The sequence below is a fragment of the Saccopteryx leptura genome, chromosome X (genome assembly GCF_036850995.1).
Source record: "Saccopteryx leptura isolate mSacLep1 chromosome X, mSacLep1_pri_phased_curated, whole genome shotgun sequence".
Taxonomy (NCBI): Eukaryota; Metazoa; Chordata; class Mammalia; order Chiroptera; family Emballonuridae; genus Saccopteryx; species Saccopteryx leptura.
Window position 1 is genome coordinate 82,116,138 of NC_089516.1, and position 24,577 is coordinate 82,140,714.

General features: G+C 39.7%; 1 protein-coding gene across 1 annotated transcript; it reads left to right on the forward strand.

Annotated features, from left to right (window-relative positions):
• Positions 1-1,702: 1,702 nt before the first annotated feature.
• On the forward strand, positions 1,703-22,857 carry TAF7L (TATA-box binding protein associated factor 7 like). Its single transcript, XM_066357831.1, has 14 exons — positions 1,703-1,955; positions 2,320-2,997; positions 4,822-4,904; positions 6,744-6,822; positions 9,540-9,673; positions 10,324-10,447; positions 10,698-10,753; positions 14,612-14,656; positions 15,431-15,575; positions 15,908-16,021; positions 16,444-16,653; positions 16,853-16,965; positions 18,354-18,413; positions 22,813-22,857. Exons 1-14 carry the CDS (start codon positions 1,703-1,705, stop codon positions 22,855-22,857), a joined length of 2,139 nt encoding a protein of 712 aa, XP_066213928.1.
• Positions 22,858-24,577: the final 1,720 nt, after the last annotated feature.

Sequence of the window (24,577 nt, forward strand, 5' to 3'; positions counted from 1 at the left end):
CAGAGCCACTCCAGCTCCTGGGGCAGAGGCCAAGGAGCCATCCCCAGCGCCCGGGCCATCTTTGCTCCAATGGAGCCTTGGCTGCGGGAGGGGAAGAGAAAGACAGAGAGGAAGGAGGGGTGTGAGGAGAAGCAAATGGGCGCTTCTCCTATGTGCCCTGGCCGGGAATCAAACCCGGGTCCCCCGCACGCCAGGCCGATGCTCTACCGCTGAGCCAACCGGCCAGGGCCTCTAAAATTAATTTTAAAAAAGAAATATATTCTGTATGTATTTGATAACACGATAGTATGCATATGGCAAGTTATTTGTCTATCAGTGGTACTTCTAGGATGAGCTCTCCCTTACCAAGAGAAAGCATAACTCATGTCTTTTCTCCTTTTTTGTACCTTTTGCTCCCTTTTTCCTTAAGAAGGAGCTGGAAATCTGGCAATGAAGGAAAAATTACATATGTGCATTCCTGTATCTTCATTTTTACCTCCTTCCATGAAACTCTTACCATATTTTAAGCATTTAATAAGTATTTCAAATCAGTCCTGGCACATTAGATTCTCTATTCAAATCTGTTGGGTGGTTGAATTTCTAAGTGAGCTCACAGTGCTCCCTTCGTCCACCTATGGGGATGTTCCTTGTGACGCTTCTGTAAGAGCACTATTTTTAATTAGCTAGTATTTATATCTAATTCTCTTTTAAAAATGTTTTTATTACACAAGATAAATGTAATTAGGGAATTGGGAGAGACTGGTTATTTAAGATAGAAGGAATATCAATGTATGCCAATTAGGTTCACAGTTTTCAGAGGTGGATTACAAAATGGGTTCTGCTCATGCTAGAAGCCATCACAAAGGAATTACTTAATTCACATTGTCCATATGATTCAAAACATCCACTCAGCCTGATCAGGCGGTCGTGCAGTGGATAGAGTGTCAGACTGGGATGCGGAGGACCCAGGTTTGAGACCCCGAGGTCATCGGCTTGGCGTGGGGTCGCTGGCTTGAGGGAAAAGTTCGCTGGCTTGAAGCCCAAGGGCACTGGCTTGATCAAGGGGTCACTCACTCTACTGCAACCCCCCCCCAGTCAAGGCACATATGAGAAAGTAATCAATGAACAACTAAGGAGACTAAGAAGCCGCAAGGAAGAATTGATGCTTCTCTTCTCTATCCTTCCTGTCTGTCCTTTATTCCTCTCTCTGTCTCTCTTACAAAAATAGATAAATAAATAAAAAACACCCACTCAGCTGAGATACCAAAGTATACTTTTTCTTTGAGTTGTTGTTAAAAATTATTTTTGATTCAATAAATGCCTTCACGAATATTATACAGTAAATGAAAGCCAAATTTCATTTGGTATATTTTGTATTACAACCCATGTTGTAGTGGCCCCACGACATAACACTAACGTGGACCAAAACGATTTTGTCTAGGTCTGAAGCGTTGATAATTTAGTTTCACTAAATGAAAAGAAATATGAGTTATCCAGAAGAAATGATTATACAATAATTATTCTTCCAAAAATATTTATTCTTTACAATTAAATTTATATTAAGTGTTAGGCAGTAGAGACTTCTCTAACAGGCACCGGTAATTCTCTAATATTATTCCTGTATCTTTAAGAATACCTTTGATATCGTTTTAGGAAAGTGCTGGAACCTTTCAGGTCAGGTGACTGAACCGGAAGCCATTTTAGTACCGCAAGTGAGTAGACCATGGAGTACCATGAGGGACAGCACTCTCATGTGTTGGAAAGCGACTCTACGGCAAGAGCTTCAACACCAGAAATGATGGATTTGGAAAATTGCCGAAATTTTGTCGAATGTGGAGCTGAAACTGCCGATGACTTCGGCGCCCAGCCTGCGGCCGAGAAAGGCAGCCTAACCGCCGTCGACCGTGGCGCCGAGGCCGACAGAGACACCCCGGCCGCTGACAGAACGCCTCTGGACAGCGTAAGGGCGGGGACAGGTGGGTAGCTTCACGTTTTGGGGGGGGGGGGTTTCCTCACAAGTTAAAGATATCTTTCCTTGGGGGGACATTTATTTGAAATGTGCGACCCCCTTTAGAAGAAATAAGTGGTGTAACTTGCGTCCCTGTCCATGAGATATAACATAATGACTGAAGAGGGTGGCGGCCAGTGAGTTCGCACAGTTTGGGCACCGAATGTACTTATTCAATGGGTTCTAGCTATTAAATGGCGGCGTAGTTGTCAGCAGGCGACGAGTAACCGAATGAGCTGCCCTTTCCCGATATCCCCGAGCCCTGGGCGAAAGCCCGTGGACGGCCCTCCAAAGGCGGCCCCTGTGTCGGGGGAATGCGCTCTGAGGCACAGCCCACCGGGTCCTGCGCGGCCGCGTCGCCGCCGGCTCGGCGCCCCTCGGGCCTGACCCCCTCGGGCCTCACGCTCGCCGCTGCCCCCCAGCACGCGGCCACTTGACACCGCGCCTCGAGCTCACCGGCCCGTCCGTTGGCCAGGCGGCCGCGGAGGCGTGGCGAGCCTGGGAGGGGCTGTGCCCGACTCTGCTACCTGTCGCGGCTCAGTCCGCTCGCCGCTCGTCTCCATGGACGGCCGCGCGGGAGCCCGCTCGCGCCCCTTTCGGAGCCGCCGCGGAAGACAGGGGCGTCCACCCGCGGCGGCTTCTCTGGCGCCCGCGCGCGTCAGTGGAGCAGCAGGTGAGTCAGCGGGCGGGCCGGCCGGCCGGACGGTCCTGGGACCCGTCGGCGCACGGTGTAACCGCTCCTGCCAGCCTGGGCTGGGAGGCTCAAAGACTCGGACTCTCGGTTTTCCAGGGAATTAGTGCAAAGTCTAAAAGCTGGACTCTTTGCTTGGGAGCTTCGTACTCTCGGGATAAAGATGGGGTGGTCATTGCCTCCAAACTGCTGCCAGCCGCTAAGAACTTAAGAAAATGCCAACTTTGGCTGATGCTGACTCGACCTGCCTGGGGCTCGCTATCGGGCGCCTTCCATCTCGCTATAATTCCAATTCCCAATCTAATTCCACTAAAGCGAGGTGGAGCTGGGAGGTGAATGATGGAGAGAGGTTTCGTTAATTTAATTAGGTATCAAAGAGTAAGAAATGTTTAAAAATATTCAAAACTCATTTCAATGAGGGCTGTCCATCTTCCCTGAAAGTTTCCATTTCTACATTCTTTTGTTCATAAAAGAGGAGTTGCCAGAAAGGCATTGAAATGAACAAAATGTCCTAGGCTTAGTTCTGCTGAGAAATCCAAAAAGTTACCACTGCTCTGATAAAATCTGGTTTAGCAGCTAGTTCCTCAACTATCTATATTTCTGCTCCCAACCTTAATTCTTTGTTACTTTTTGTCCTGTTGTGCAATGTTCCCAGCTCCAAGATTTTAAATTTAATTTGCTTTGTTTTAATTGACTTTCCCTGTTATGTTTATATTGTGTGAGCATAACCGTATGAAATAAGAAGGAAAAAACGATTATCACAAATAATCAATGTCTCTCTCTGTCTTTTTCTCTCTCTCATCCTGGCTGTCTGCTTATACACTGCGGGCCTCTCTTGTATTTTCTATGCCTTTCAGGTAGTTTGCAAAGTCATACTAAAGGACTGAAATTATAACTGGTGAGTGATTTCACCGCAATAGGGTCTCACACTAACTTGTATGTGTTTTTAGAAAAAGGTTCCAGGACTTTTAAGTGATACTCAAGTTCGAAATTCAGAGCCCAGTTACTGGTTTACAGAGTATTAGAAGCTGTATATTAATCTAACTTAAGGTATAAGATTTTATAGCTTGGTTTATAGTTTTCTTAAAACCTAAGAAAACTTTGTCAGTTTTAATATATGTGCAATACATTATTTTCTTTCCACTTTTGAGAAAAAGTCTTCAGCAGAAGTGTGGGCCCTGACACCAAAAATACCAGCCTTTCAGGTATATCCCAAAGAGATGGAAGATAGGATGAAAAATAAAGGTTAACTTGGAGAGAATTATTATTTTACAGAAAGTGTATTTTTCTTTATGTAAAAGGATCTATCATTTATTGGCCTTTTGGCTGAGATCAAGTGTATATAAGGGGATCCATCTTAGGATCCCTTCAAATATCTTTTAGGGATTTTGCAAATAAGTGGTGGTTATAAGATTTATATGAAATAATAGACCTAACACAATCAATGTAGTGCCTACACATAGAATGCACACAGTTAATGCTGACAACGGATAAATCAAATGGATCTTATGTTCTTTCATATTCTTTCAGGAATGTGTCTATTCCATGAATATATAGGTGTATTCATATAGATAGCTTAACAGTAAGAACTGGACTTTTCCCAACATAGGCCTGAGCTATTTGTGCTGGCTCTGGAGTTGTAAAACGCTGCCTGCTCTACCATGGCCTTAATTCCTCACAGTCTGTTAAAGTCAATGAAATATTGAAAATTAAGCTGTTGTTTCCTTTTAATCCATAAAACATTTTGGCCAGTATTTGGGGGGCTGATTTCAGACTTTGGTTGGCACTCTCCCTGCAAAAGCATGTAGTTTGCTTCAGTTGCCCCCATGGTGTTGGTGATATTAATAGTGCTTGTGCTTTATCTGAGAGTCGAAGAATATCATTAAAAAGACTAAATCATGTTTTGTAATATCTGACTTTATTTGTTATGATGTTTGTATTAATTTTTTAAATCTTTATGTATTTCGAAGGAAATAGAGTGATTTTTAGAAATAATAAAGTTATTGCTATTAAGGTATTTCAGAATTGTACAGACACACCATTCCAGAATGGATTGTGGGCAAGATCTTGTATAATTTACCAGTACTACCAGGAGAGGGAGCAAGAGGAGCTTTTGGTAACTTTCTGGTTTTCTTTTTTTCAGGATCTCAAAAAGAAGAGACGAAGAGAAGTGAAGATGAACCTACTTATGAAGTTGAGAACCAGTTTATATTGCGTCTGCCTCCGGTAAGAAACCTTTGTATCTCAGAGAAAATATCTTTGGTGCACAAGTATTGGCTCCGCTTGGATTCTGGAGCAGTTTTCTTTGAGGTAGTCTATAAAAACTGAGAGCATTTATTTCCCAGGAATTATGCTTTATGAAGCAGTCCTATCTTAGTCCTATTCTCTTTTCACAGCATTTCTTTTGTCCTGTACATACCACCTATCATATGGATTGATTTCCTGGCAAACAGTTGTGACAACGATGGGTTTAGTCACTTGGACAGCCAAGATAAGACTTTTCTAAATTCTTTTCTGTCACTTCAAAAAAGCCAAGTGAGAGGAACCAACACTGTGTCTTGCAAATTCATCACCATGAAAAGCTGTTGAAGCTCCTCTCAACATTGTGTTAAGTTCTTTCCCCCCTTGAGACCTGTATTCAAGTATTATTTAGTCTGCGAAAGCTACATTAAGGATGGGCTTCAGGAAACTATTTCTCCAATAATGGTTAATTAATGTACTTAGTAAACTGCAGCTATGTTTTTCCTTAGCAATTACAGTTGAAGGGCAATAGTGAGAGACAGAAATATAGAGCTAGGAGAAGATATTAACTATAGCTACTAAAAGCAGTGAATTTAGAGTCAGCTTCATTCTAACTTTTAAAAAAAGTTTATTGTGTTGACATGGTTTCAAGTGATTCACTCAATATAACACCCTCTACACACTGCATCATGCCCTCCACACCACATGCAAAGTCTATTTCTATCCCCATTTACCCCCATTTGCCCCCTCACCCTACCTTCACCCCCTTTCCCTCTGGCTATTGCTGTGTTGTCTGTATATATGTGTTATGTATATCAGTGGTCCCCAACCTTTTTTGGGCCACAGACCGGTTTAATGTTAGGAAATATTTTTACGACTGGTCTTTAGGGTGGGACGGATAAATGTATCACGTGACTGAGACAAGCATCAAGAGTGAGTCTTAGACGGATGTAACAAAGGGAATCTAGTCTTTTTTTTTTAATCTGGTCATTTTAAAAAATAAAACATCGTTCAGACTTAAATATAAATAAAACAGAAGTAATATAAGTTATTTATTCTTTCTCTGCAAACTGGTACCAAATGGCCCACAGACCAGTACTGGTCCGCGGCCCGGGGGTTGGGGACTACTGATGTATATGACTAATCCCTTCACCTCCTTCAATCCCTCCACTCTTCCCCCTTCCCTCTGAGAGCTATCCCTCTGTTCCTTGTGATCTGTGACTCTGCCTCTGTTTCTATTTTGTTCCTCAGTTTATTTTGCTCATTAAATTCCACATATAAGTGAGATCATACGGTATTTGTCTTTCTCTGCCTGGCTTATTTCACTTAGTGGAATAATCTCCAGGTCCATCCATGCTGTTGCAAGAGGTAAGGTTTCCTTCTTTTTTATAGGCATATAGTACTTCGTTGTGTATATGTAACACAGCTTTTTTTATCCACTCGTCCACTGATGGAATGGACACGAGCTGTTTTCCAGATATTGGCTATTGCCAACAATGCTGCAGTAAACATGGGGGGAGCATATCTTCTTTTGAATTAATGTTTTGGGATTCTTAGGATATATTCCTAGAAGTGGGATCACTGGGTCAAATGGCAGTTCCATTTTTAATTTTTTGAGGAAACACCATATTGTCTTCCACAGTGGCTACATGTTTCAATCTAATTTGACTTGCACAATGCACGATATCTTATAATATGTGGCATTGTTCTTAATGTTTGAAAGATTTAAGGTTTTATTTGAGGAGAATGTCTCTGACATATCTGTTCTCTTAGTTGTCAAGGAGACAATTCATCCTTTTGGTTTGTCAATTTACCTCCTTTTAGGAACATGCTTCTACTGTCAGGGAAATGATACGTTCTGGAAATGCCGACATGAAGGATAAACTAAAAATCGACTTATCTTGTAAGTAGTTAAAATCCATTCACCACACACTGAACAATAATTTATTAAGAGATTGTTCTGTGCCAGGTTCTTTATTCCATACTAAGTATATGACAAAGAATAGAATGTGGTCTCTGTCTTGATGGACTCTAAGAGAGAGGCTTAAATCATTCCCATCTCGTCTTTTAAGAAGAAAAGAAGTAGTCTGACTAGGCGGTGGCAGTGGATAGAGTGTTGGCCTGGGACACAGAAGACCCATGTTTGAAACCCCGGGGTTGCCAACTTGAACACGGGCTCACCAGCTTGAGCACTAGGTCACTGGATAGAGCGTGAGATCATAGATATGAACCCATGGTCACTGGCTTGAGCCCAAAGTTCACTGACTTGAAGCCCAAGGTTGCTGGCTTGCGCCCAAGGTCGCTGGCTTGAGCAAAGGGTCACTTGCTATGTTGTAGCCCCTCCCCCCATCAAGGCACATGAGAAAGAAATCAATGAACTAAGGTGCCGCAATGAAGAATTGATGGTTCTCATCTCTCTCCCTCCGTCTGTCTGTCCCTATCTGTCCCTCTCTCTCTCTGTCTCTGTCACACACAAAAAAAAAAGAAGGAAAAGAAGTAAATATTGTGCCACTTGAATTAATTGTCAGTGTGTGTACAGTGGGTCTTCTGGTTACAACAGTCTTGACATACAATGTTTCAAGTTTACGACACTCAGTCTCATAAAAACTTAAAAAAAATTAGACATGAGTGTTTCAGCTTACATCTTTATGTTCATAAAGTATGTAGTACTTATGAACTACATGGGTAAACTAGTTTGGTTGAACGTGGTGGAAGAATATGCAGTACAGTGTACAGTACAGTATATTTATGTCCTTTTTCTGTGGTTTAGTTGTGTTTTTATGTTCTAGATTATGATTTTACAACTGTGTTAGGATAAGTAAGTGACTTAGGCTAGGGTGTGTTTCCACTTACACCAAAATTCGGGTTACGTCACTGTCATAGGAATGGAACTGTGTCGTAACCCGAAGACCCCCTGTATAAGAAAGAACTTGGAGGTTTACTGTGGGATTTGCATACTGCTGCTTGTCTCTTACATACAAGCTATGTGATTTCTGACTATGGCAAATGAATGTACTGTTGTTTGTTTACAAAGGTGACACACCATTCTGTCTTTTCAATGACATTTATTAAATTTTTTTAATCACAGAGAAGTAGAACCTATGCCACTTGCAAATCTGTGTGTATGTGCATTTAAACTGTGGTTGTCACTGTAATTTCAATTCTAGCTGAATCACCCACTGCAAATGGAAAGCTGCAGTTTTTTTAATGATAAAATATTTTTGTTCAGCTAATTTTACAAGACAATGCATGTATTTATTCAATAAAACATTTATGTTAAAAATAAAATAAATACAGAGAAGTATATAAATAAAAAATGGCCCATAAGCCCACTACTCTAGTAGCCCTATTGACATTTTCAAAAAGGGCAATACAAGTTTATGGCTAGAAAATTAAAATAAAACAGAGAAGTTCAAATGGAGGAGTGAAACTCTCCTTCACCATGCCCCAAAGTCAATGCCAAAGATAAATAATATTAACTATCTATCCTTGTGTTTCCTCACAGACAAAACTTTTATACATAATACCAGCATTTAAATAACCTCTTTGTTTTTTGTGGGGTTTTTGTTTTTTGTTTGTTTGTTTTTTACAGGGACAGAGAGAGAGAGTCAGAGAGAGGGATAGATAGGGACAGACAGACAAGAACGGAGAGAAATGAGAAGCATTAATCATCAGTTTTTTGTTGTGATGCCTTAGTTGTTCATTGATTGCTTTCTCATATGTGCCTTGACAGTGGGCCTTCAGCAGACCAAGTAACCCCTTGCTCAAGCAAGCAACCATGGGTCCAGGCTGGTGAGCTTTTGCTCAAACCAGATGAACGTATGCTCAAGCTAGCGACTTCGGGGTCTTGAACCTTGGCATCCCAGTCCGACGCTCTATCCACTGCACCACCGCCTGGTCAGGCTAAATAATCTCTTTGTTTTTAGAGTTAATTTACACCAAAAAGATCATGTCAATTATGGTTCTACATCTTTCTTTTTTTCACTTACTACTAGAAGATTACACTTGAATCCTCAAAGATATCAATGTTTGAGATACCTGGGCAGGATTCAGAGTTGTCAATATGTGATATATATATACATACACGTGCGTGCGTGCACACACATATGTATATAATATACATAGTTTTTCATTAAACGGTGACTGTGTAGAATTTTATCTTTTTCAAGCCAACTAGACGTTATAACTTGAGACTTACTAGCACATTTCTAGGATCAACCTTTCCCTTACCCGACCCTTTGAAAACACCTATGCATAATGACATGATTGAATGATTCTTATGGTGTCAAAATGAATGGGTTTGAATGAATGGAGTTTGCCTTTCAGGATGAGAATAAAACATTTACTACTTTATCCATATTTAGTTCACAACCATTACTAAAAAAATTCACTACTTTTAACCAAGTGACATAAACTAGGGGGAAAAAACAGTCTCCTATATACTCTGCCTTTCCCCCCCTCTGGAGAGCTACAAATTGCATGCACAATTTTAGCATAATAAGAAATAATAGATTTCACTGAAAGACAAGTCTATCCCACACGTCTTCATTATACAAACCGGAGGAGGTTTAGGAGTACATTGGGCAGATATCAACTTTCATCTTTCCTACGTCTCTTCAGCTGATAATCGTCATGCGACTGTTGAAGTGAAGGATGTCTCACTAACTGCTAAGATGGTTGACTTACCATGTGTTGTTGAAAGCCTGAAAACTCTCAACAGTAAAGTCTTTTATAAGACAGCAGATATTTCTCAGGTATGGACAAATTTTCTTAATCTCCTAGTTCTTACATCCTTTCAGGAATCCCTTTCTCCTTTTCTCTGAATTTCAGTGCTCCTTTCCACTTGGTGAATGGCTGCTTGTCATCTCTAACTTTCAGCTCAACTGCACAGGAATATATAATGGCATGTTCTTGTTTGGTGTTTGACCCATACCTTTTCACTACTTTATTTTATCTAAATAGCTTTTAGAGCACTCTCTTCGCTATTTATAAAGACTTTCATTATTTGAAAAATGTGAGCATCTGGGATTTTCTTCTGAACTTTCTGTTAAAGCAGTATGCTTTTAACTGTGGAGATTTATACTGGTTCTTATTTGTCATCTCTACTCTTGATTTTTTTGTTTCCTTTCTAACTCAAAATGCAAAGATATATACATTTTTAACATATTTCTTCTGCAGTGGTAAATATTCAAGCTAAAAAAAACCCATCTCAGAGTCCACATACAGTGCTGCCAAAACAGAGAGAATGAATATGAGTGGATATAATATTTGGTTTTCTGGAAATGCCAAGTAACATTGTCCTTACTTCTATGCTCCAGAACTTCTGGTGGTAAGAATGATCATGATTCATTATTAATCCAAGATCTGTGACCATTGTCAACTTCTTTATCTTTGTTAAATGTAGATGCTTGTGTGTACTGCTGATGCTAGTCACTCTCCCATGGAAGATCCAGTTGCCTCTGCTGATCTTAAAGCAATCAAGAAAAATGAAAAGGGGAGACAGAAAAAATACACCTCAAAGCATGGCAGTAAGTCACCAGCCCTTTTGCTCATTCTGGCTTAACTGCATTTATCTGATGAAGTCTAATTACTTGTGAGCCAGAGGCCCATTTACCACATCGAGGTGTTTGGTTCATTAGGCACCCAGACACTCTTAAAGGAATGAGTCAAATCATGAGCCAGTAGTTGATAATATGACCTTTCCTCCTTATCAAATTCAGATAGATATGTGACTACCATTAGTATTATATTCATTTCACTATGTTGAATTTATTCTAGTTACTCCACCACTTCAGAATGTCAGAAAGAAAAGATTCCACAAAACAACAAAAAAGGTTAGTTGCATGCCGTTTCTGTGTCTCCTGGATGGATTGGAAAAGGATTATGAGTGGGGGTAAAGGAAGACAGTCCATTGGGGATTAATTTGTTCACTCATTTATATGTTTGATAAACATTTATTGAGCACAAGCTAAATGCCAGGCACTTTGTGCCAGCAATTGGGAATATATTATATATAGTGAACAAAAACCAACCTGATCTTGAGGTTATAGCTTAGTTCTTAGGGAACTGTCTGTGCCTTGAATTTCAAACTTCTGCTAATGCTTTTAGTTTTCAATTGCAAGATTTAGTTTTAAAGTGAACCCATCCAGAACCTGAGAATTGGGAATTGTGGTTATATTCCTAACCTTACCTTGGACTTTAGAACCCTGGGCAAGCTACAAGAGTACTGTGGCTTGGCTTTATTTTTTAATTAAACTTGTTTAAATTTTGAAGTAATTGTAATTGATTCACATGCAGTTGTTAGAAATAAAAGGGAAGTACCAGGTATTTTTTACCCAGTTTTTGCCATTGCAGAGTTTTGCTAAATTATAGTACAATATCACGCAGGAAATGGACATTATTACAATTCACCAATCTTATTCAGATTTCTCTAGTTTTACTTGTACTCTTCTGTGTGTGTGTTTAGTTCTGTGCAGTTTTATTTCATGTGTATGTTCATATATCCACCTACACAGTCAAGATACTAAACAATTGTGTCACCAAAGAGGTCTCTCATCTTGCCTTTTTGTAACCACACTCATTTCCCACCTACCCAATGCCCCTAGTCTCTAACCCCTGGCAATCAGTAGTGTGCGCTCCATCTCTATACTTTTGTCATTTTGAAAAGGTCATGTAAATGAAAACCTACAATGTATAACATTTAAAACTGGCTTTTTTCCCCACTCAGCATACTTTCCTTAATATCTTTTCAAGTTGTTGCATGTATCAATAGTTTATTCCCTTTTATTGCTGAGTAGTATTCCATTGTATGAATGTATCACAGTTTAAGTGTTTACCTATTGAATGAACTCTGGGTTGTTCACAGTTTTTGACTATTATAAATAAGCTGTGAGTAGGTATTTGTGTGAACATAAGTATTCATTTCTTTGGGATAATGAACAGGAGGGCAATTGCTGGATCATATGGTAGTTGCATATTTAATTTTATAAGAAACTGCCAGACTGTTTTCCAGAGTGGCTATACCATTTTACATTCCCACCAACCATGTATGTGTGAGGTAAATTCTCAATACCCTCACCAACATTAGATGTTGTCACTATTTCTTATTTTAGCCATTCTGACAGATGTATAGTGCATCTCATTGTGGTATTAATTTGCATTTCCTTGATGGTTAATGATATTGAACATCTTCTCACTTGCATGTTTGCCATCTGTAGATCCACTTCAGTAAAATATCTGTTCATAACTTTTGCCCATTTTCTTTAATGGATTTTTAAAATTTCTCAGTTGTTTTTGTTGTTGTTATTGTTGTTTTTAATAAGAGAGATAGAGAGAGACAGAGAGAGGGACAGATAGGGACAGACAGATAAGCAAGGAGAGAGATGAGAAGCATCAATTCAGGGTTGTGGCACCTTAGTTGTTCATTGACTGCTTTCTCATATGTGCCTTGACCTGGGGCACAGCAGAGCCAGTGACACATTGCTCAAGCCAGCAACCTTGGGCTCAAACCAGCAACATTGGTCTTCAAGCCAGTGACCTTTGAGCTCAAGCCAGTGACCATGGGGTCATGTCTATGATCCCATGCTCAAGCCAGAGACCCCACACTCAAGTGTGGAGCCTGCGCTCAAGCCAGTGACCTCGGGGTTTCAAAGCTGGGTCCTCAGCATCCAGGCCAATACTCTATCTACTGCGCCACTGCCTGGTCATGCTAAATTGCTGAGTTTTGAGAGTTCTTTTTATGTTTTAAATACTAATTTGTCAGATACCCGGTTTGCAAATATTTTCCTAGTACGTAGCTCCTAGTACATAGCTGTTCTTTTCATCTTCTTTACAGGGTCTTTCAAAAGCAAAAGTGTTTTGTTTCATGAGATCTAATTTATTGACTTTTTCTTGTTAAGAGTCTTGCTTTTGTGTCAGGTCAAAGAACTCTTTACCCAGCCCAGATCCTGAGGATTTTTCTCCTATACCTTTTTTTCTAAAAGTTTTACATTTATATCTGCAACCTGTTTTTGAGTTTATATATATATATATATATATATATATATATATATATATATATATATATATATATATATATATATATATATAGAGAGAGAGAGAGAGAGAGAGAGAGAGAGAGAGAGAGAGGAGACAGGGACAGACAGAGAGGAAGGGAGAGAAATGAGAAACATCAACTTGTAGTTGCAGCACCTTGGTTGTTCGTTGATTGCTTTCTCGTACATGACTTGACTGGGGGGCTCCAGCTGAGCCAATGACCCCTTGCTCAAGCCAGAAACCTTGGGCTTCAAGCCAGCTACCTTTGGGCTCAAGCCAGTGACAATGTGGTCATGTCTATGATTCCACACTTAAGACAGCAACCCTGTGCTTGACCTGTGGTGACGCAGTGGGTGAAGCGTGGTCCTGGAACACTGAGATTGCCGGTTCAAAACCCTGGGCTTGCCTGGTCAAGGCACATATGGGAGTTGATGTTTCCTGCTCCTTTGCCACCCTTCTCTCTCTCTCTCTCTCTCTCTCTCTCTCTCTCTCTCTCTCTCGTCTCTAAAATGAATAAATAAATTAAAAAAATACAGCAACCCTGTGCTCAAGCTGGTGAACCCCTGCTCAACCTAGATGAGCCTGCACTCAAGCCAGCGATCTCAGGGTTTCAAACCTGTGTCTTCAGCATTCTAGGTCAATGCTCTGTCCACTGCCCGTCCACCTGGTCAGGCTGAGTTAATTTTTGTAAAAGGTGTAAGGTTTCATTCAAGGTTCATTATTTTATTTGCATTTACATGTTCAGGTGCTCTAGCATCATTGATAAAAAAAAGCTGTTCTTCCTCCATTGTGTTTCTTTTGTACCTTTGTCAAAAATTTGTTAGGCATATTTGTGTGAATCTTTTTCTGGTTTTCCTGGTCTGTTCCATTAATCTATGTATTGAACCCTCCACTAATATCATGATGTAATTTATATGAGTCATGAAACGAATAAGACTGTTCTCATTTTATTTTTCTTTGTCAAGATTGTTGTAACGGCCCTGGCCGGTTGGCTCTGTGGTGGAGCGTCGGCCTGGCGTGCGGGAATCCGGGTTTGATTCCCGGCCAGGGCACACAAGAGAGGCACCCATCTGCTTCTCCACCCCTCCCCCTCTCCTTCCTCTCTGTCTCTCTCTTCCCCTCCCGCAGCCAAGGCTCCACTGGAGCAAAAAGATGGCCCAGGCGCTGGGGATGGCTCCTTGGCCTCTGCCCCAGGCGCTAGAGTGGCTCTGGTCGCGACAGAGCGACGCCCCAGAAGGGCAGAGCATCGCCCCCTGGTGGGCGTGCCAGGTGGATCCTGGTGGGGCGCATGCGGGAGTCTGTCAGATTGCCTCCCCGTTTCCAGCTTCAGAGAAGTGCAAAAAAAAAGATTGTTGTAACCTTTCTAGAGCCTATACTTATCCATATAAATTTTGTAATAAGTTTATTTATGTCTATAGAAAAGCATTGTTGGAATTTTAATAAGAATTATATCAAACTTATAGATAAATTTGGGGAGAATTGACATCTTTACTAGTCTTTCAATCTATGAACATGTTTGCCTTGGATTTTATACAATCAGCAGCACTTATTGAGTGCCTACTAAATGTAAACTTAACTTAATAGTTTTAGAACTCTTTAAGCTTTAGTGAAGTATGACAATCATCTAGAATGTTATTGCTTGTTGTGTTATTTTATAGTTGCCTGGTTTGAAACAAGTTGAAGAAGTCAGCCTTACAACTGAGGTATAACAGTTATAAGAAAAAATTATTGATTGCCTTTAGTGTGTTTTGTTTCATAGCTTATTAATTTCAAAGAAATCATAAAGTTTACTTTTAAGCCTTTCTTCTCAACTCTAATCCTCACTCCCAGAATTTGATTCACTGAATAATGAATTTATTGTTTAATGTCTGATAACTCCTAGAAGAAAAGATACAACTTGGTCAGTGACTCTGTATATTTTAATCTGCTTTTTTTTTTCTTTGATGATTATTTAAAAAGCCATTTATTGGAAGCCAGGGTTCACTTTTACCAGCAGTTGTCTGAAATTGCTTATTCTTCTTCAAAATTCTAATTTCCATTTGTGGCATGACAGATTGGTTGCTATAAAGACAATTGTCTAAAACTGGATTTAAGGGACAATATGTAGCTAAGAACCATTATTTCTAATAGGAAAATCTCTAACAGTAAAAATATGAGGAAGTGGAATCTGGGAATTTGGGTCATTAAACTAAATTATTTCTAAATAACAAATAAGGAATCACAGTTCTTTGCCTGTATGGGTCAAGGAAATAATTAATAACTGAGGCCTAAGAGTTGTACCTCTGAGGGAGGTCTTTAACATAGATTTGCAGATTGAAAAGATTAAATGTCTCAAGTAATTTGGGAAAAAATAAGCTTACCATACAAAAATCCAGATCCTGGTCAAGATTTCTTCATAAATAACATTACTTAAAGTATAAATTTGTCTGTATGGGTATCTTAAAGAAGAATAATTATTTGAATTTATTTGTATGTAGGAAAAGAGCATTCTTGGAAAACAGGTGTCAAATGACATTACTAGTACTTCTCCTGCCTTGAGTCCAGTCCAGTTCACTGAATCTCCTGAGGTTGAAAAAGAATTGAAGAGACTGTTGTATTGTGATTCTGAAGCTGTCAGTGTCCGTATCCTCTTATATGAAATGCATTCTGTGTAGTCTTTTCTATCCCAAATGCACTTGCTGACAAGCCCTCACTTCTGGTATTTGTGTGCAAATTTTGATGTACCTGTATAGAACTTACGATTTTTGGAAATGTTATTTTCTAGCTAGGAACAGTGAATTCATATGTTAGAAATTTCTTTACTTGTGTAATTCAATATAAGGCACTTCTCATTAGAGATAAGAAGGCTTGAAGTTGGAATAAATTAAATAACACTTTCAGTAGAAAACCTTTTCCCTTTCAATGGTGTCTTCTCCTTTCTTTCTACATTTTTCCTTGATTGCACCTTGTTTCAGGATGGGAAGTCGTTAGTGAAGATGAAATCAAGAAGACAGAAAGTCAAGCCTCTGTTCCAAGTTTTGAGATAGCCCCAGGAACAAGTGGCTCTAAGCAGAGCCACAGCTCTTCAGGTATATTAATAAAGTGAAAAAAAAAAATCAGAAGCTGCAGAGTAGGTAAGTGTTGACCCTGTGTAAGACCATTCTCCACAGATTTATAGGCCAACTACAGGAAAAGGATGTCTTTGCCCTTCATTTCTTTTATTGGACCCTTGTTACTTTGTGGGTTTTAGATTGGGGTTCTAATCTCCCATCAATCCTTGGTATTCTAAATTCCTATCAGCTCATAGAGTCTCTAAATATCTTGGTCATTGTCTTCATGAGTGAATATTACAGTGTTTTATATTACCTGTCCTTGTTTTTTGAAAAGAAAAAATAACAAAATTCATTGGTTGCTCAATAACTTTGATGCGAAGGAGTATAATTGCAGCTGGAGTGGGAGTCTTTTGCAAAGTTTCAGGAAGTTTCTCCCTCTTTTTGCTTAAAACCAGTAGAACGTCATGTGCTTCGGGGGACACTCAATGATTCTAGCAGTAACGATGATGAGAATGAGGAAGAGGAAGAGGATGATGATGAGGAATTTTACTATGATATTAGAGATGAAGAGAAGGAACGGTCTTATGAAGAAAAACTGCAAAAGGAGCTACAGGCCAAGTTAACTAAATATGGCCAGGGTAAGGCAAAGGAAGGAGACAGTTCAATAGGTAAGTTAGAAAAAAAAAAAAAACCAAAGGGGTGAGACAGAGTGGGTGGCTATGCTGAAGGTTGACTCTAACACACATTAAATTCAAGGCTAAGTTTGAACAATTATTGCTCAAATGTGTAGTGGACTTTTAGTTGACTTGTATTTTAGTTCACTAGTTCAGGCTGTATTTAGATAAAGTTTCTGTCTATTTCTGTTAGTCATGGAAATTCAGAAGCATATTCATTACTCGGAGGAAAAACTCCAAGAGATTCGGTTCAAAGCACAAAGACAGAAGGATCTCCTCAAGAAAGTGGAAAGCTTGACACTCAGGGTAAATTCTTGTTAACTGGTATAAAGATAACTTAGTGTTTTACTTTCAAAATCTCATCTTATGGTCTCTCTCATGTCCTCTCTGAGCAGTGTTCTTATTCACTCATGAAGCTAAACAACCTCTTAGAAATTGCTAATAATAGATAGCCCTGTTTCCTTTTATCTGAATAATTCAGATAGGCCTGACCTGTGGTGGCGCAGTGGATAAAGTGTCGACCTGGAAATGCTGAGGTCGCCGGTTCGAAACCCTGGGCTTGCCTGGTCAAGGCACATATGGGAGTTGATGCTTCCAGCTCCTCCCCCCTTCTCTCTCTCTCTCTCTCTCTCTCTCTTTCTCTCTCTCTCTCTCCTCTCTAAAAATGAATTTTTAAAAAATCCATTTGAATAATTCAGATAACTCATATAAGCATTTTTTTTTGGGGGGGAAGGGACAAGGGGACTTGAGATAATAATCGCCAATATTGAGCATTTCCTATGTGAAAGGCACATAAAGAACTTAACATTGTACGTTTCATCTTCACATCCCTGAAATATAGGTACTGTCACTTCTCATTTTATAGATAAGGAATTGAAATTCAAAGAGGTTGAGTACCTTACCAAGGACTGCTGAAAGTGATAGGGCGTAGTTTGAAACATGTCTGTATCAAAATGTATTCATTGCAGTGAAAGAGAATTAACTGTATTTGTTTTTAAATTTTATGATGCATCTTTGAACAAGAATAAATATCTTAATTTATTTTTATCACTATACATTTCAACAAAAGGAAAAATATATTTATACCATGTTTGCTTTCATTTTTATAGTGAGAGGAATTCTGAAGCATCTGGAGAATTCCTTGCCAGATTTTATTTTCTGTAGAGCTGTAGTCATCGAAGGAGAGCAACTTGGCATGGACCTATACCTATTTCAGTTGTCCTTTAGAATAACCAAGTGGAATAATAGATGTGGAGATATTTTGAAAGAGACAGATATATGGTATATTGTGAATGTTGTTGCATGTAGTACTAGTTAAGAATAGTAATATTCTGCCTTAGCTCTGGGAAATGAAAGAGTCAAGAATTCCAAACCAATTTTTTTAGTACTTCATCACAGTTCAAAGGATTTGTGCTAAACTAGAAAAATGTAACATAAAGGCAATTCTACCATTTATTTTAGAATAAGAAGAAAAACGCTGTGTAGAGTATACAAAATCAAATTGATGGTCTTCTAGTTAGGGAGTACAGTTTTTATACTCTGAATCCTTTAAAAAGAGTGCTTTTATGTTATGACTGACAGTTTTCTTATCAAATTATTTGCCAAGCTCTTTGTTTCTCTTGTTCTTTTTTTCTCTTTCTTTCTTTCTTTTTTTTGAGACTTAGCATACATCATTTATACAATTTATTTTTTAGAATCATTTACATGTTGTGCTGGAGCGGCTTATGTTACAAGAAAAAGAAAAAAATGAGCAGGTAAGAAATGTATATTCAAATCAACCAGGAAATATTTGATACAAAGAATACTCCACCCCAATCTCAATCCCATTTCTGGCTATTCTTTATAGGAATTGTAGTGGTCAAATCTTTTAAATGTGAGGGTAGCAGGTTGGAACAAGATCTTTGAAAATTCACTTATTCAATAGATATTGAATGACTATTAAGTGAAAAGCCCTGGGTAGACACAGTGTTTCTTACATTTTATTTTAAAATTACAGTTTACATCCTATATAATTTTGTATTAGTGTCGGGTGTACAGCACAGTGGTTAGACAATCATATACTTTACAAAGTGTTCCCCCTGATATTTCCAGTACCTGCTTGGCACCATACATAGCTATTATAATATTATTGACTATATTTCGTATACTGTACTTTACATCCTGTGACTATTTTGTAATTTACCAATTTGTACTTCTTAATCCCTTCACCTTGAATAAGAGAGATACAATACTTGTCCTAATAAAGCTAACAGTCTAGCAAGGAAGACTGATAGGTAAACAAATTATAAATATTTAAAGGTGCAAATTATGAAGAAGTACTGTGAAAGAGAAAAAGTCAGGGATGCTATTTGAATAAAAAGAGTCCTGATTTAAATTGGGGAGGGTCATGATCAGCCTTTCTGAGAAAGTTATATTTAGCTGAGACCTGATGGATAAGTCCAGACTAAGCGAGGATAAAGAGCTTTTTGGGTAGGGCATATGCTAGGTTCCACATTGAAAAAGAACTTGGCCTCTTTGAGGACCTCTCAAGTATTTAAAGCAAGGAAGAGAGTGACAATATAAGGTTGGAGAAGTAGGCAGAGGACATATTGTATGGTCCTTGCAAGCCATGATAAGGAGGATTGGTTTTAGTCTGATGTGCAATTGGAAGCTCTTGAAGAGTTTTAGGCAGGGGACTCACATTTAATTCAAACTTTTAAAAGACTACTCTGATTCTTATGTGAGGAATGTATTGTAGGAAAGCAGGGCTAGAAGAGGGAGGCCAGTTAAGAAGCTGTGTGGTAGTCGAATTGATGGTAACTTGGACTAAGGTGGTGGCAATGGAAATGGACAGAATATACATATTTTAACTGTAATATAAATGTTATATAACAGTTTTACTGAGACATAATTCACATATCGTACAATTCACCTCTTTAAACTGTACAATCCAATGGCTTTTAGTACATTCACAGAATTGTGCAGCTATCACTACAATCAATTTTAGAACATTTGCATTATCCCCAAATGAAACCTTTACCCATTAGCATTCACTTCTCATTTCTTCTGAACCACTCCTGCCCTGCACCTCTGCGCAACCATTCATCTGCTTTCTACTAGGCTTATTCTGGCTTATTTCATGTAAGAGGGAACATATATGTTCTTTGGTGTCTGACATCTTTCACTTAACGTAATGTTTTCAAGGTTAATCCATGTTGTGGCATGTATCAATAATTGATTTCATTTTAAAGCTGAATAATATGCCGTTGTATGGATTCTCACATTTTGTTTATGCATTCATCCACTGATGGACACTTGAGTTGTTTCACATTTTGGCTATCATGAATAATGCTACTGTAAATATATATGAGTGAATGCATTTTAAAAGTAGAATTGGCCCTGGCCGGTTGGCTCAGCGGTAGAGCGTCGGCCTAGCGTGCGGAGGACCCGGGTTCGATTCCCGGCCAGGGCACATAGGAGAAGCGCCCATTTGCTTCTCCACCCCTCCGCCGCGCTTTCCTCTCTGTCTCTCTCTTCCCCTCCCGCAGCCAAGGCTCCATTGGAGCAAAGATGGCCCGGGTGCTGGGCATGGCTCTGTGGCCTCTGCCTCAGGCGCTAGAGTGGCTCTGGTCGCAATATGGCGATGCCCAGGATGGGCAGAGCATCGCCCCCTGGGGGGCAGAGCACCGCCCCTGGTGGGCGTGCCAGGTGGATCCCGGTCGGGCGCATGCGGGAGTCTGTCTGACTGTCTCTCCCTGTTTCCAGCTTCAGAAAAATGAAAAAAAAAAGAAAAAAAAAAAAAGTAGAATTGACAGGACCTGGGTTAGTTACTGGGTGTTGAAGAAGGAAGTACTAAGGATGTGTGTTACATATCTGACTCGAATGACTGTATATTTAAAATCAGAAGAGAGTGAGCAGAGTGAAAAGAGGAGGGCAGTGTGAGATAAGTGAGGGTCAAGTAGCAATAAAGAAAATGTATGCTGACTCCAGCCCTATACTGTTGAGGGTAACAACTTTAAAGAGACTAGAGGTTGTAGCCTGACCAGGCGGTGGTGCAGTGGATGGAGCGTTAGACTGGGATGCGAAGGACCAGGTTCGAGACCCCGAGGTTGCCAGCTCATCTGGTTTGAGCAAAGCTCACCAGCTTGGACCCAAGGTCGCTGGCTCAAGCAAGGGGTTACTCGGTCTGCTGTAGCCCCACGGTCAAGGCACATATGAGAAAGCAATCAATGAACAACTAAGGTGTCGCAACAAAAAACTAATGATTGATGCTTCTCATCTCTCTCCGTTCCTGTCTGTCCCTATCTATCCCTCTCTCTGACTCTTTCTCTGTCTCTGTAAAAAAAAAAATAGAGGAAGAGAGAGAGAGAGAGAGAGAGAGACTAGAGGTTGTATTGTAAGGATTAGCTTAGCATGGGGCCTTAAAATAGAGATGATGCTGCCCCCCAACCCCATCTAACAAGGCCAGGGGAATTCTTATATTCTGTATCTTCTCTTCTCCTAAGCATATCACTTATCCAAGGACAGCCATATGAACGGTTAATGCCATGACTGCTTTAGCATCCACTAAACATCTTTGTTTTCATCAGTGCAAGTAATTAGTACTGTGGGGGTGCTATTTTTAACATAGAAAGATAGCTGTAAACTTTATTCACTTAGAGCTCATTTATTCAGTGCAGATTTATTAGGTGCCTACTTTATGCTAGGTTCTATAAGGAGCTAAAAAATGCTTACAACATAGTCTCTATCTCCAGTAGGGGATAAATCCATGAGAGGGATAGGAATTTAAAGGAATGAGGGCTCACTTTTGTCCATGGAGATTAGGGAAGACTTCATGGAGAGATGGTGTTTGACTGTAGCCTTAGGAAGTGGATAGGGGCCCTGGCCAGTTGGCTCAGCAGTAGAGCATCAGACTGGAGTGTGGAAGTCTCATGTTAGATTCCCGGCCAGAGCACAAAGGAGAAGCACCCATCTGCTTCTCCACTCTTTCCCCCCCACTTTGTCTCCACTCTGTCTTCGCCTCCTGCAGCCAAGGCTCCATTGGAGCAAAGTTGGCCTGGGCACTGAGGATTGCTCCATGGCCTCCATCTCAGGCACTAGAATGGCTCCGGTTGCAGTGGAGCAACACCCCAGAGGCACCAAGCATCACCCCCTAGTGGGCATGCTGGGTGGACCCAGATCAGTTGGGCGCATACGGGAGTCTGCCTGTTTGCCTCCCTCCTGCTTCTCACTTTGGAAAAATACAAAAAAATAAATTAAAAAAAATAAAAGGAAGTGCATAGGGTTTTAAACAAGGAGATAGGGAAAGGAAGGCTTTCTGTATATAAAGTAGCATGCACAAATGGCTCACAGGTATTAATGCCAGGCTAAAGAGTTTCGATTTTTTAATGTAGGTCATAATGAGCCATTAAAGCTTTTCCACCTGGGGAGTAATTCAGGAAGATTTCTCTGCCAGCAGTGTATAGGAGAAATTAGAGTGGGGAAAGATTAGAGGAAAATATGATAGAAGGAATCAGAACTCAACAAGTGATTGACTTTAGAGGACAAAAAGGGAAACAAAGAGGAGTCCAAAGCCTGGGTAACTAGAAAATGGTGTGCCACTAATAGAAATACAGAAAACAAGAGGATTATTGGGCATGGGGAATGGAGAAGATGATTACCGTATTTTTCATTCCTTAAGATGCACCTGACCATAAGACACACTTAGGGTTTTAAGGAGGAAAAAAAAAAAAATTCTGAACCAAATGGTGTGTTAAAATATTTAATAAAAGACTGTATTTTTTGCTCCATAAGACACACGGGCATTTCCCCCTCCACTTTTTTGGGGGAAAAGTGCATCTTATGGAGCGAAAAATACGGTAATTGAGTTGGAAGCACTCTAAAATAGGTGATTGCAGAGTGGCTCATGCATAGAAATGACCATTGAAGCTGTGGGGATAGAGGAGTTAACCCAGCTTTGTGTTTGTAAGTTTGGCATAATAAAGGACAGCATCATGGCTGCAGCACTGTGTATGCATTCCTCACTGTGGCACTGTTCTTTGGAACATCACAAGACTAAGATAACCATATAAATGTCAAATTACAGTTCTTTTTTGGTTCATATAAATTCTAGATCAAGTAGTGGGACTTAAGATTTCAGATGAATTTTTCATGTTTTTTTGCCTCTCCCTACAGATCAGTTCCTTACAGGAAAAACTGAAGCACTTTCAGAAGAAATGAGGACAGCCATCAGCCTGCCACACAAAACTTGGATTCCCCATCCAGATTGAAGTCTGCACAAAACTGTGCATGCTTCTGTTCATTTCATTGCCTTATGTTGAATCATTTGCATTTGTTTTCTGAGCCTTTTCTTTATCATCATATTTGAAGTTTGTAGTAGTGTAGAAATGGACAGAGTATAAAAAAAGAAGTAGACCTAAGGTTCCAACTCAACTATGGAACTTTGCTTCTCTTTATAAATTTGAGAATTACTTGCATAACTCTGTTCAGTGGTGCCATCTAATGACTCAGCCATGCTTGTCAAAGACAATCTAGCCTAAAGGCCATCAACTGGTTTGCATATGTTTTAGCCTTTCCTTCTGTCTGCTTTGTATATTTTCTAAAACATAGAACAAAGCATTTCAACCAAGAGCTAGGATTGGCCACAGTGAATTTAGGTGCGTACTTTGTGGCAGCTAATAGTAGGTTGTATCTTGTCTATGTTCTGGTAATAAGGGCTGCATTTCTGCTCACAGATTATTTTTTTCTTTCTTTTTTTTTAAATTAGCATTTATTTTATGCTGAATTTATTCCCAAGCCATACAGTTTTTGTTTCTTCAATTTCTTCTCTGATGTCTTTTTCTTCTGTACAACGTCCTCTGGTTTAGAAATAGTCTGCTTTTTTCCAGTAATGATCCTCTCAATGTGGCAGGGAGAGCTCATGTATGGGTTAGCCCACTCACGAGCTGTATAAGTACTGCGCTGCATTTTGGGAGCTTTGTTTGTTTATCTAGATGTGCTCAATGACCAGAGAATCTACATCTAAACCCTTAATTTCAATGTTAGTTTCTGCATTTTTAAGCATGTGCAGAAAAAATTCAGCACTTTTAGGGGGCTACTAACCCTGTGTCCAGCCCCATTGAATGGCCTGGGCATACCTACCAACTCCACCATTGTAGCAACAGGATGGCACACGTTGCTTCTGTAAAGTGACATCCTTCAGATGCTTAGTGACTTATAATATATGAATAACCTCAGCAGTTTCACAAGTGTTCTTAAAGTTAACACAAAGATTTGAACCTCTTTTCCTTTAAGTATTTTATTGATTGATTTTACAGAGAGAGGAAAAGGTTGGAGCGAGAAGTAGCAACTCATAGTTGCTTCACTTTGGCTGTTTATTGGTTGCTTATCATATGTGCCTTGACTGGGCAAGCCCAGGGTTTTGAACTGGCAACCTCAGTATTCCAGGTCAGTGTTCTAAATACTGTGCCACCACAGGTCAGGCTAGATTTGAACCTTTTGCTTTGCATGATTTTGCAGGGTTTTCTGGGTCGAGTGAATAGTACATTATTTTCAGAGGTCACCTCAGGTCACTTATGGGAAGAGTTAGGGATTATTTCTTGCCACTACTATCTTTATTCTGCTGTGTGTTTTTAGGACTATGTCCATTTGTTATTTGCCAGCTAACAGAATAGTTAGAACAGAGATAAAATTCCAAGCGGTTGTTCTTATTCTGAGCCTGTTCATCCTAATCTGAGCCTGTTCATCCTAACCCTCATCAGAAAAGGTTAGGAAAAACCAGGTGCCTGTGAAAACCCCCTAAAAACTGTGAGTGGATTTGTTTCTTCAGCTGTATTTTAAGGTTTTTTACTCTGTATTCTTTAAGCAATAAATGAATTCATCATTTTAAATAGTTTGCAGTCACTTTATTAAACTACTTACATGATGAGTATGCTCATAT

What these genes read in the sequence shown, in the direction of transcription:
- TAF7L (XM_066357831.1), top strand. Translation starts at nt 1,703, where the DNA reads ATGGAGTACCATGAGGGACAGCACTCTCATGTGTTGGAAAGCGACTCT. An exon ending in TTATATTGCGTCTGCCTCCG is followed by an intron (nt 4,905 to 6,743) that starts GTAAGAAACCTT and finishes ACCTCCTTTTAG; the next exon opens with GAACATGCTTCTACTGTCAG. An exon ending in TCCACAAAACAACAAAAAAG is followed by an intron (nt 10,754 to 14,611) that starts GTTAGTTGCATG and finishes GTTATTTTATAG; the next exon opens with TTGCCTGGTTTGAAACAAGT.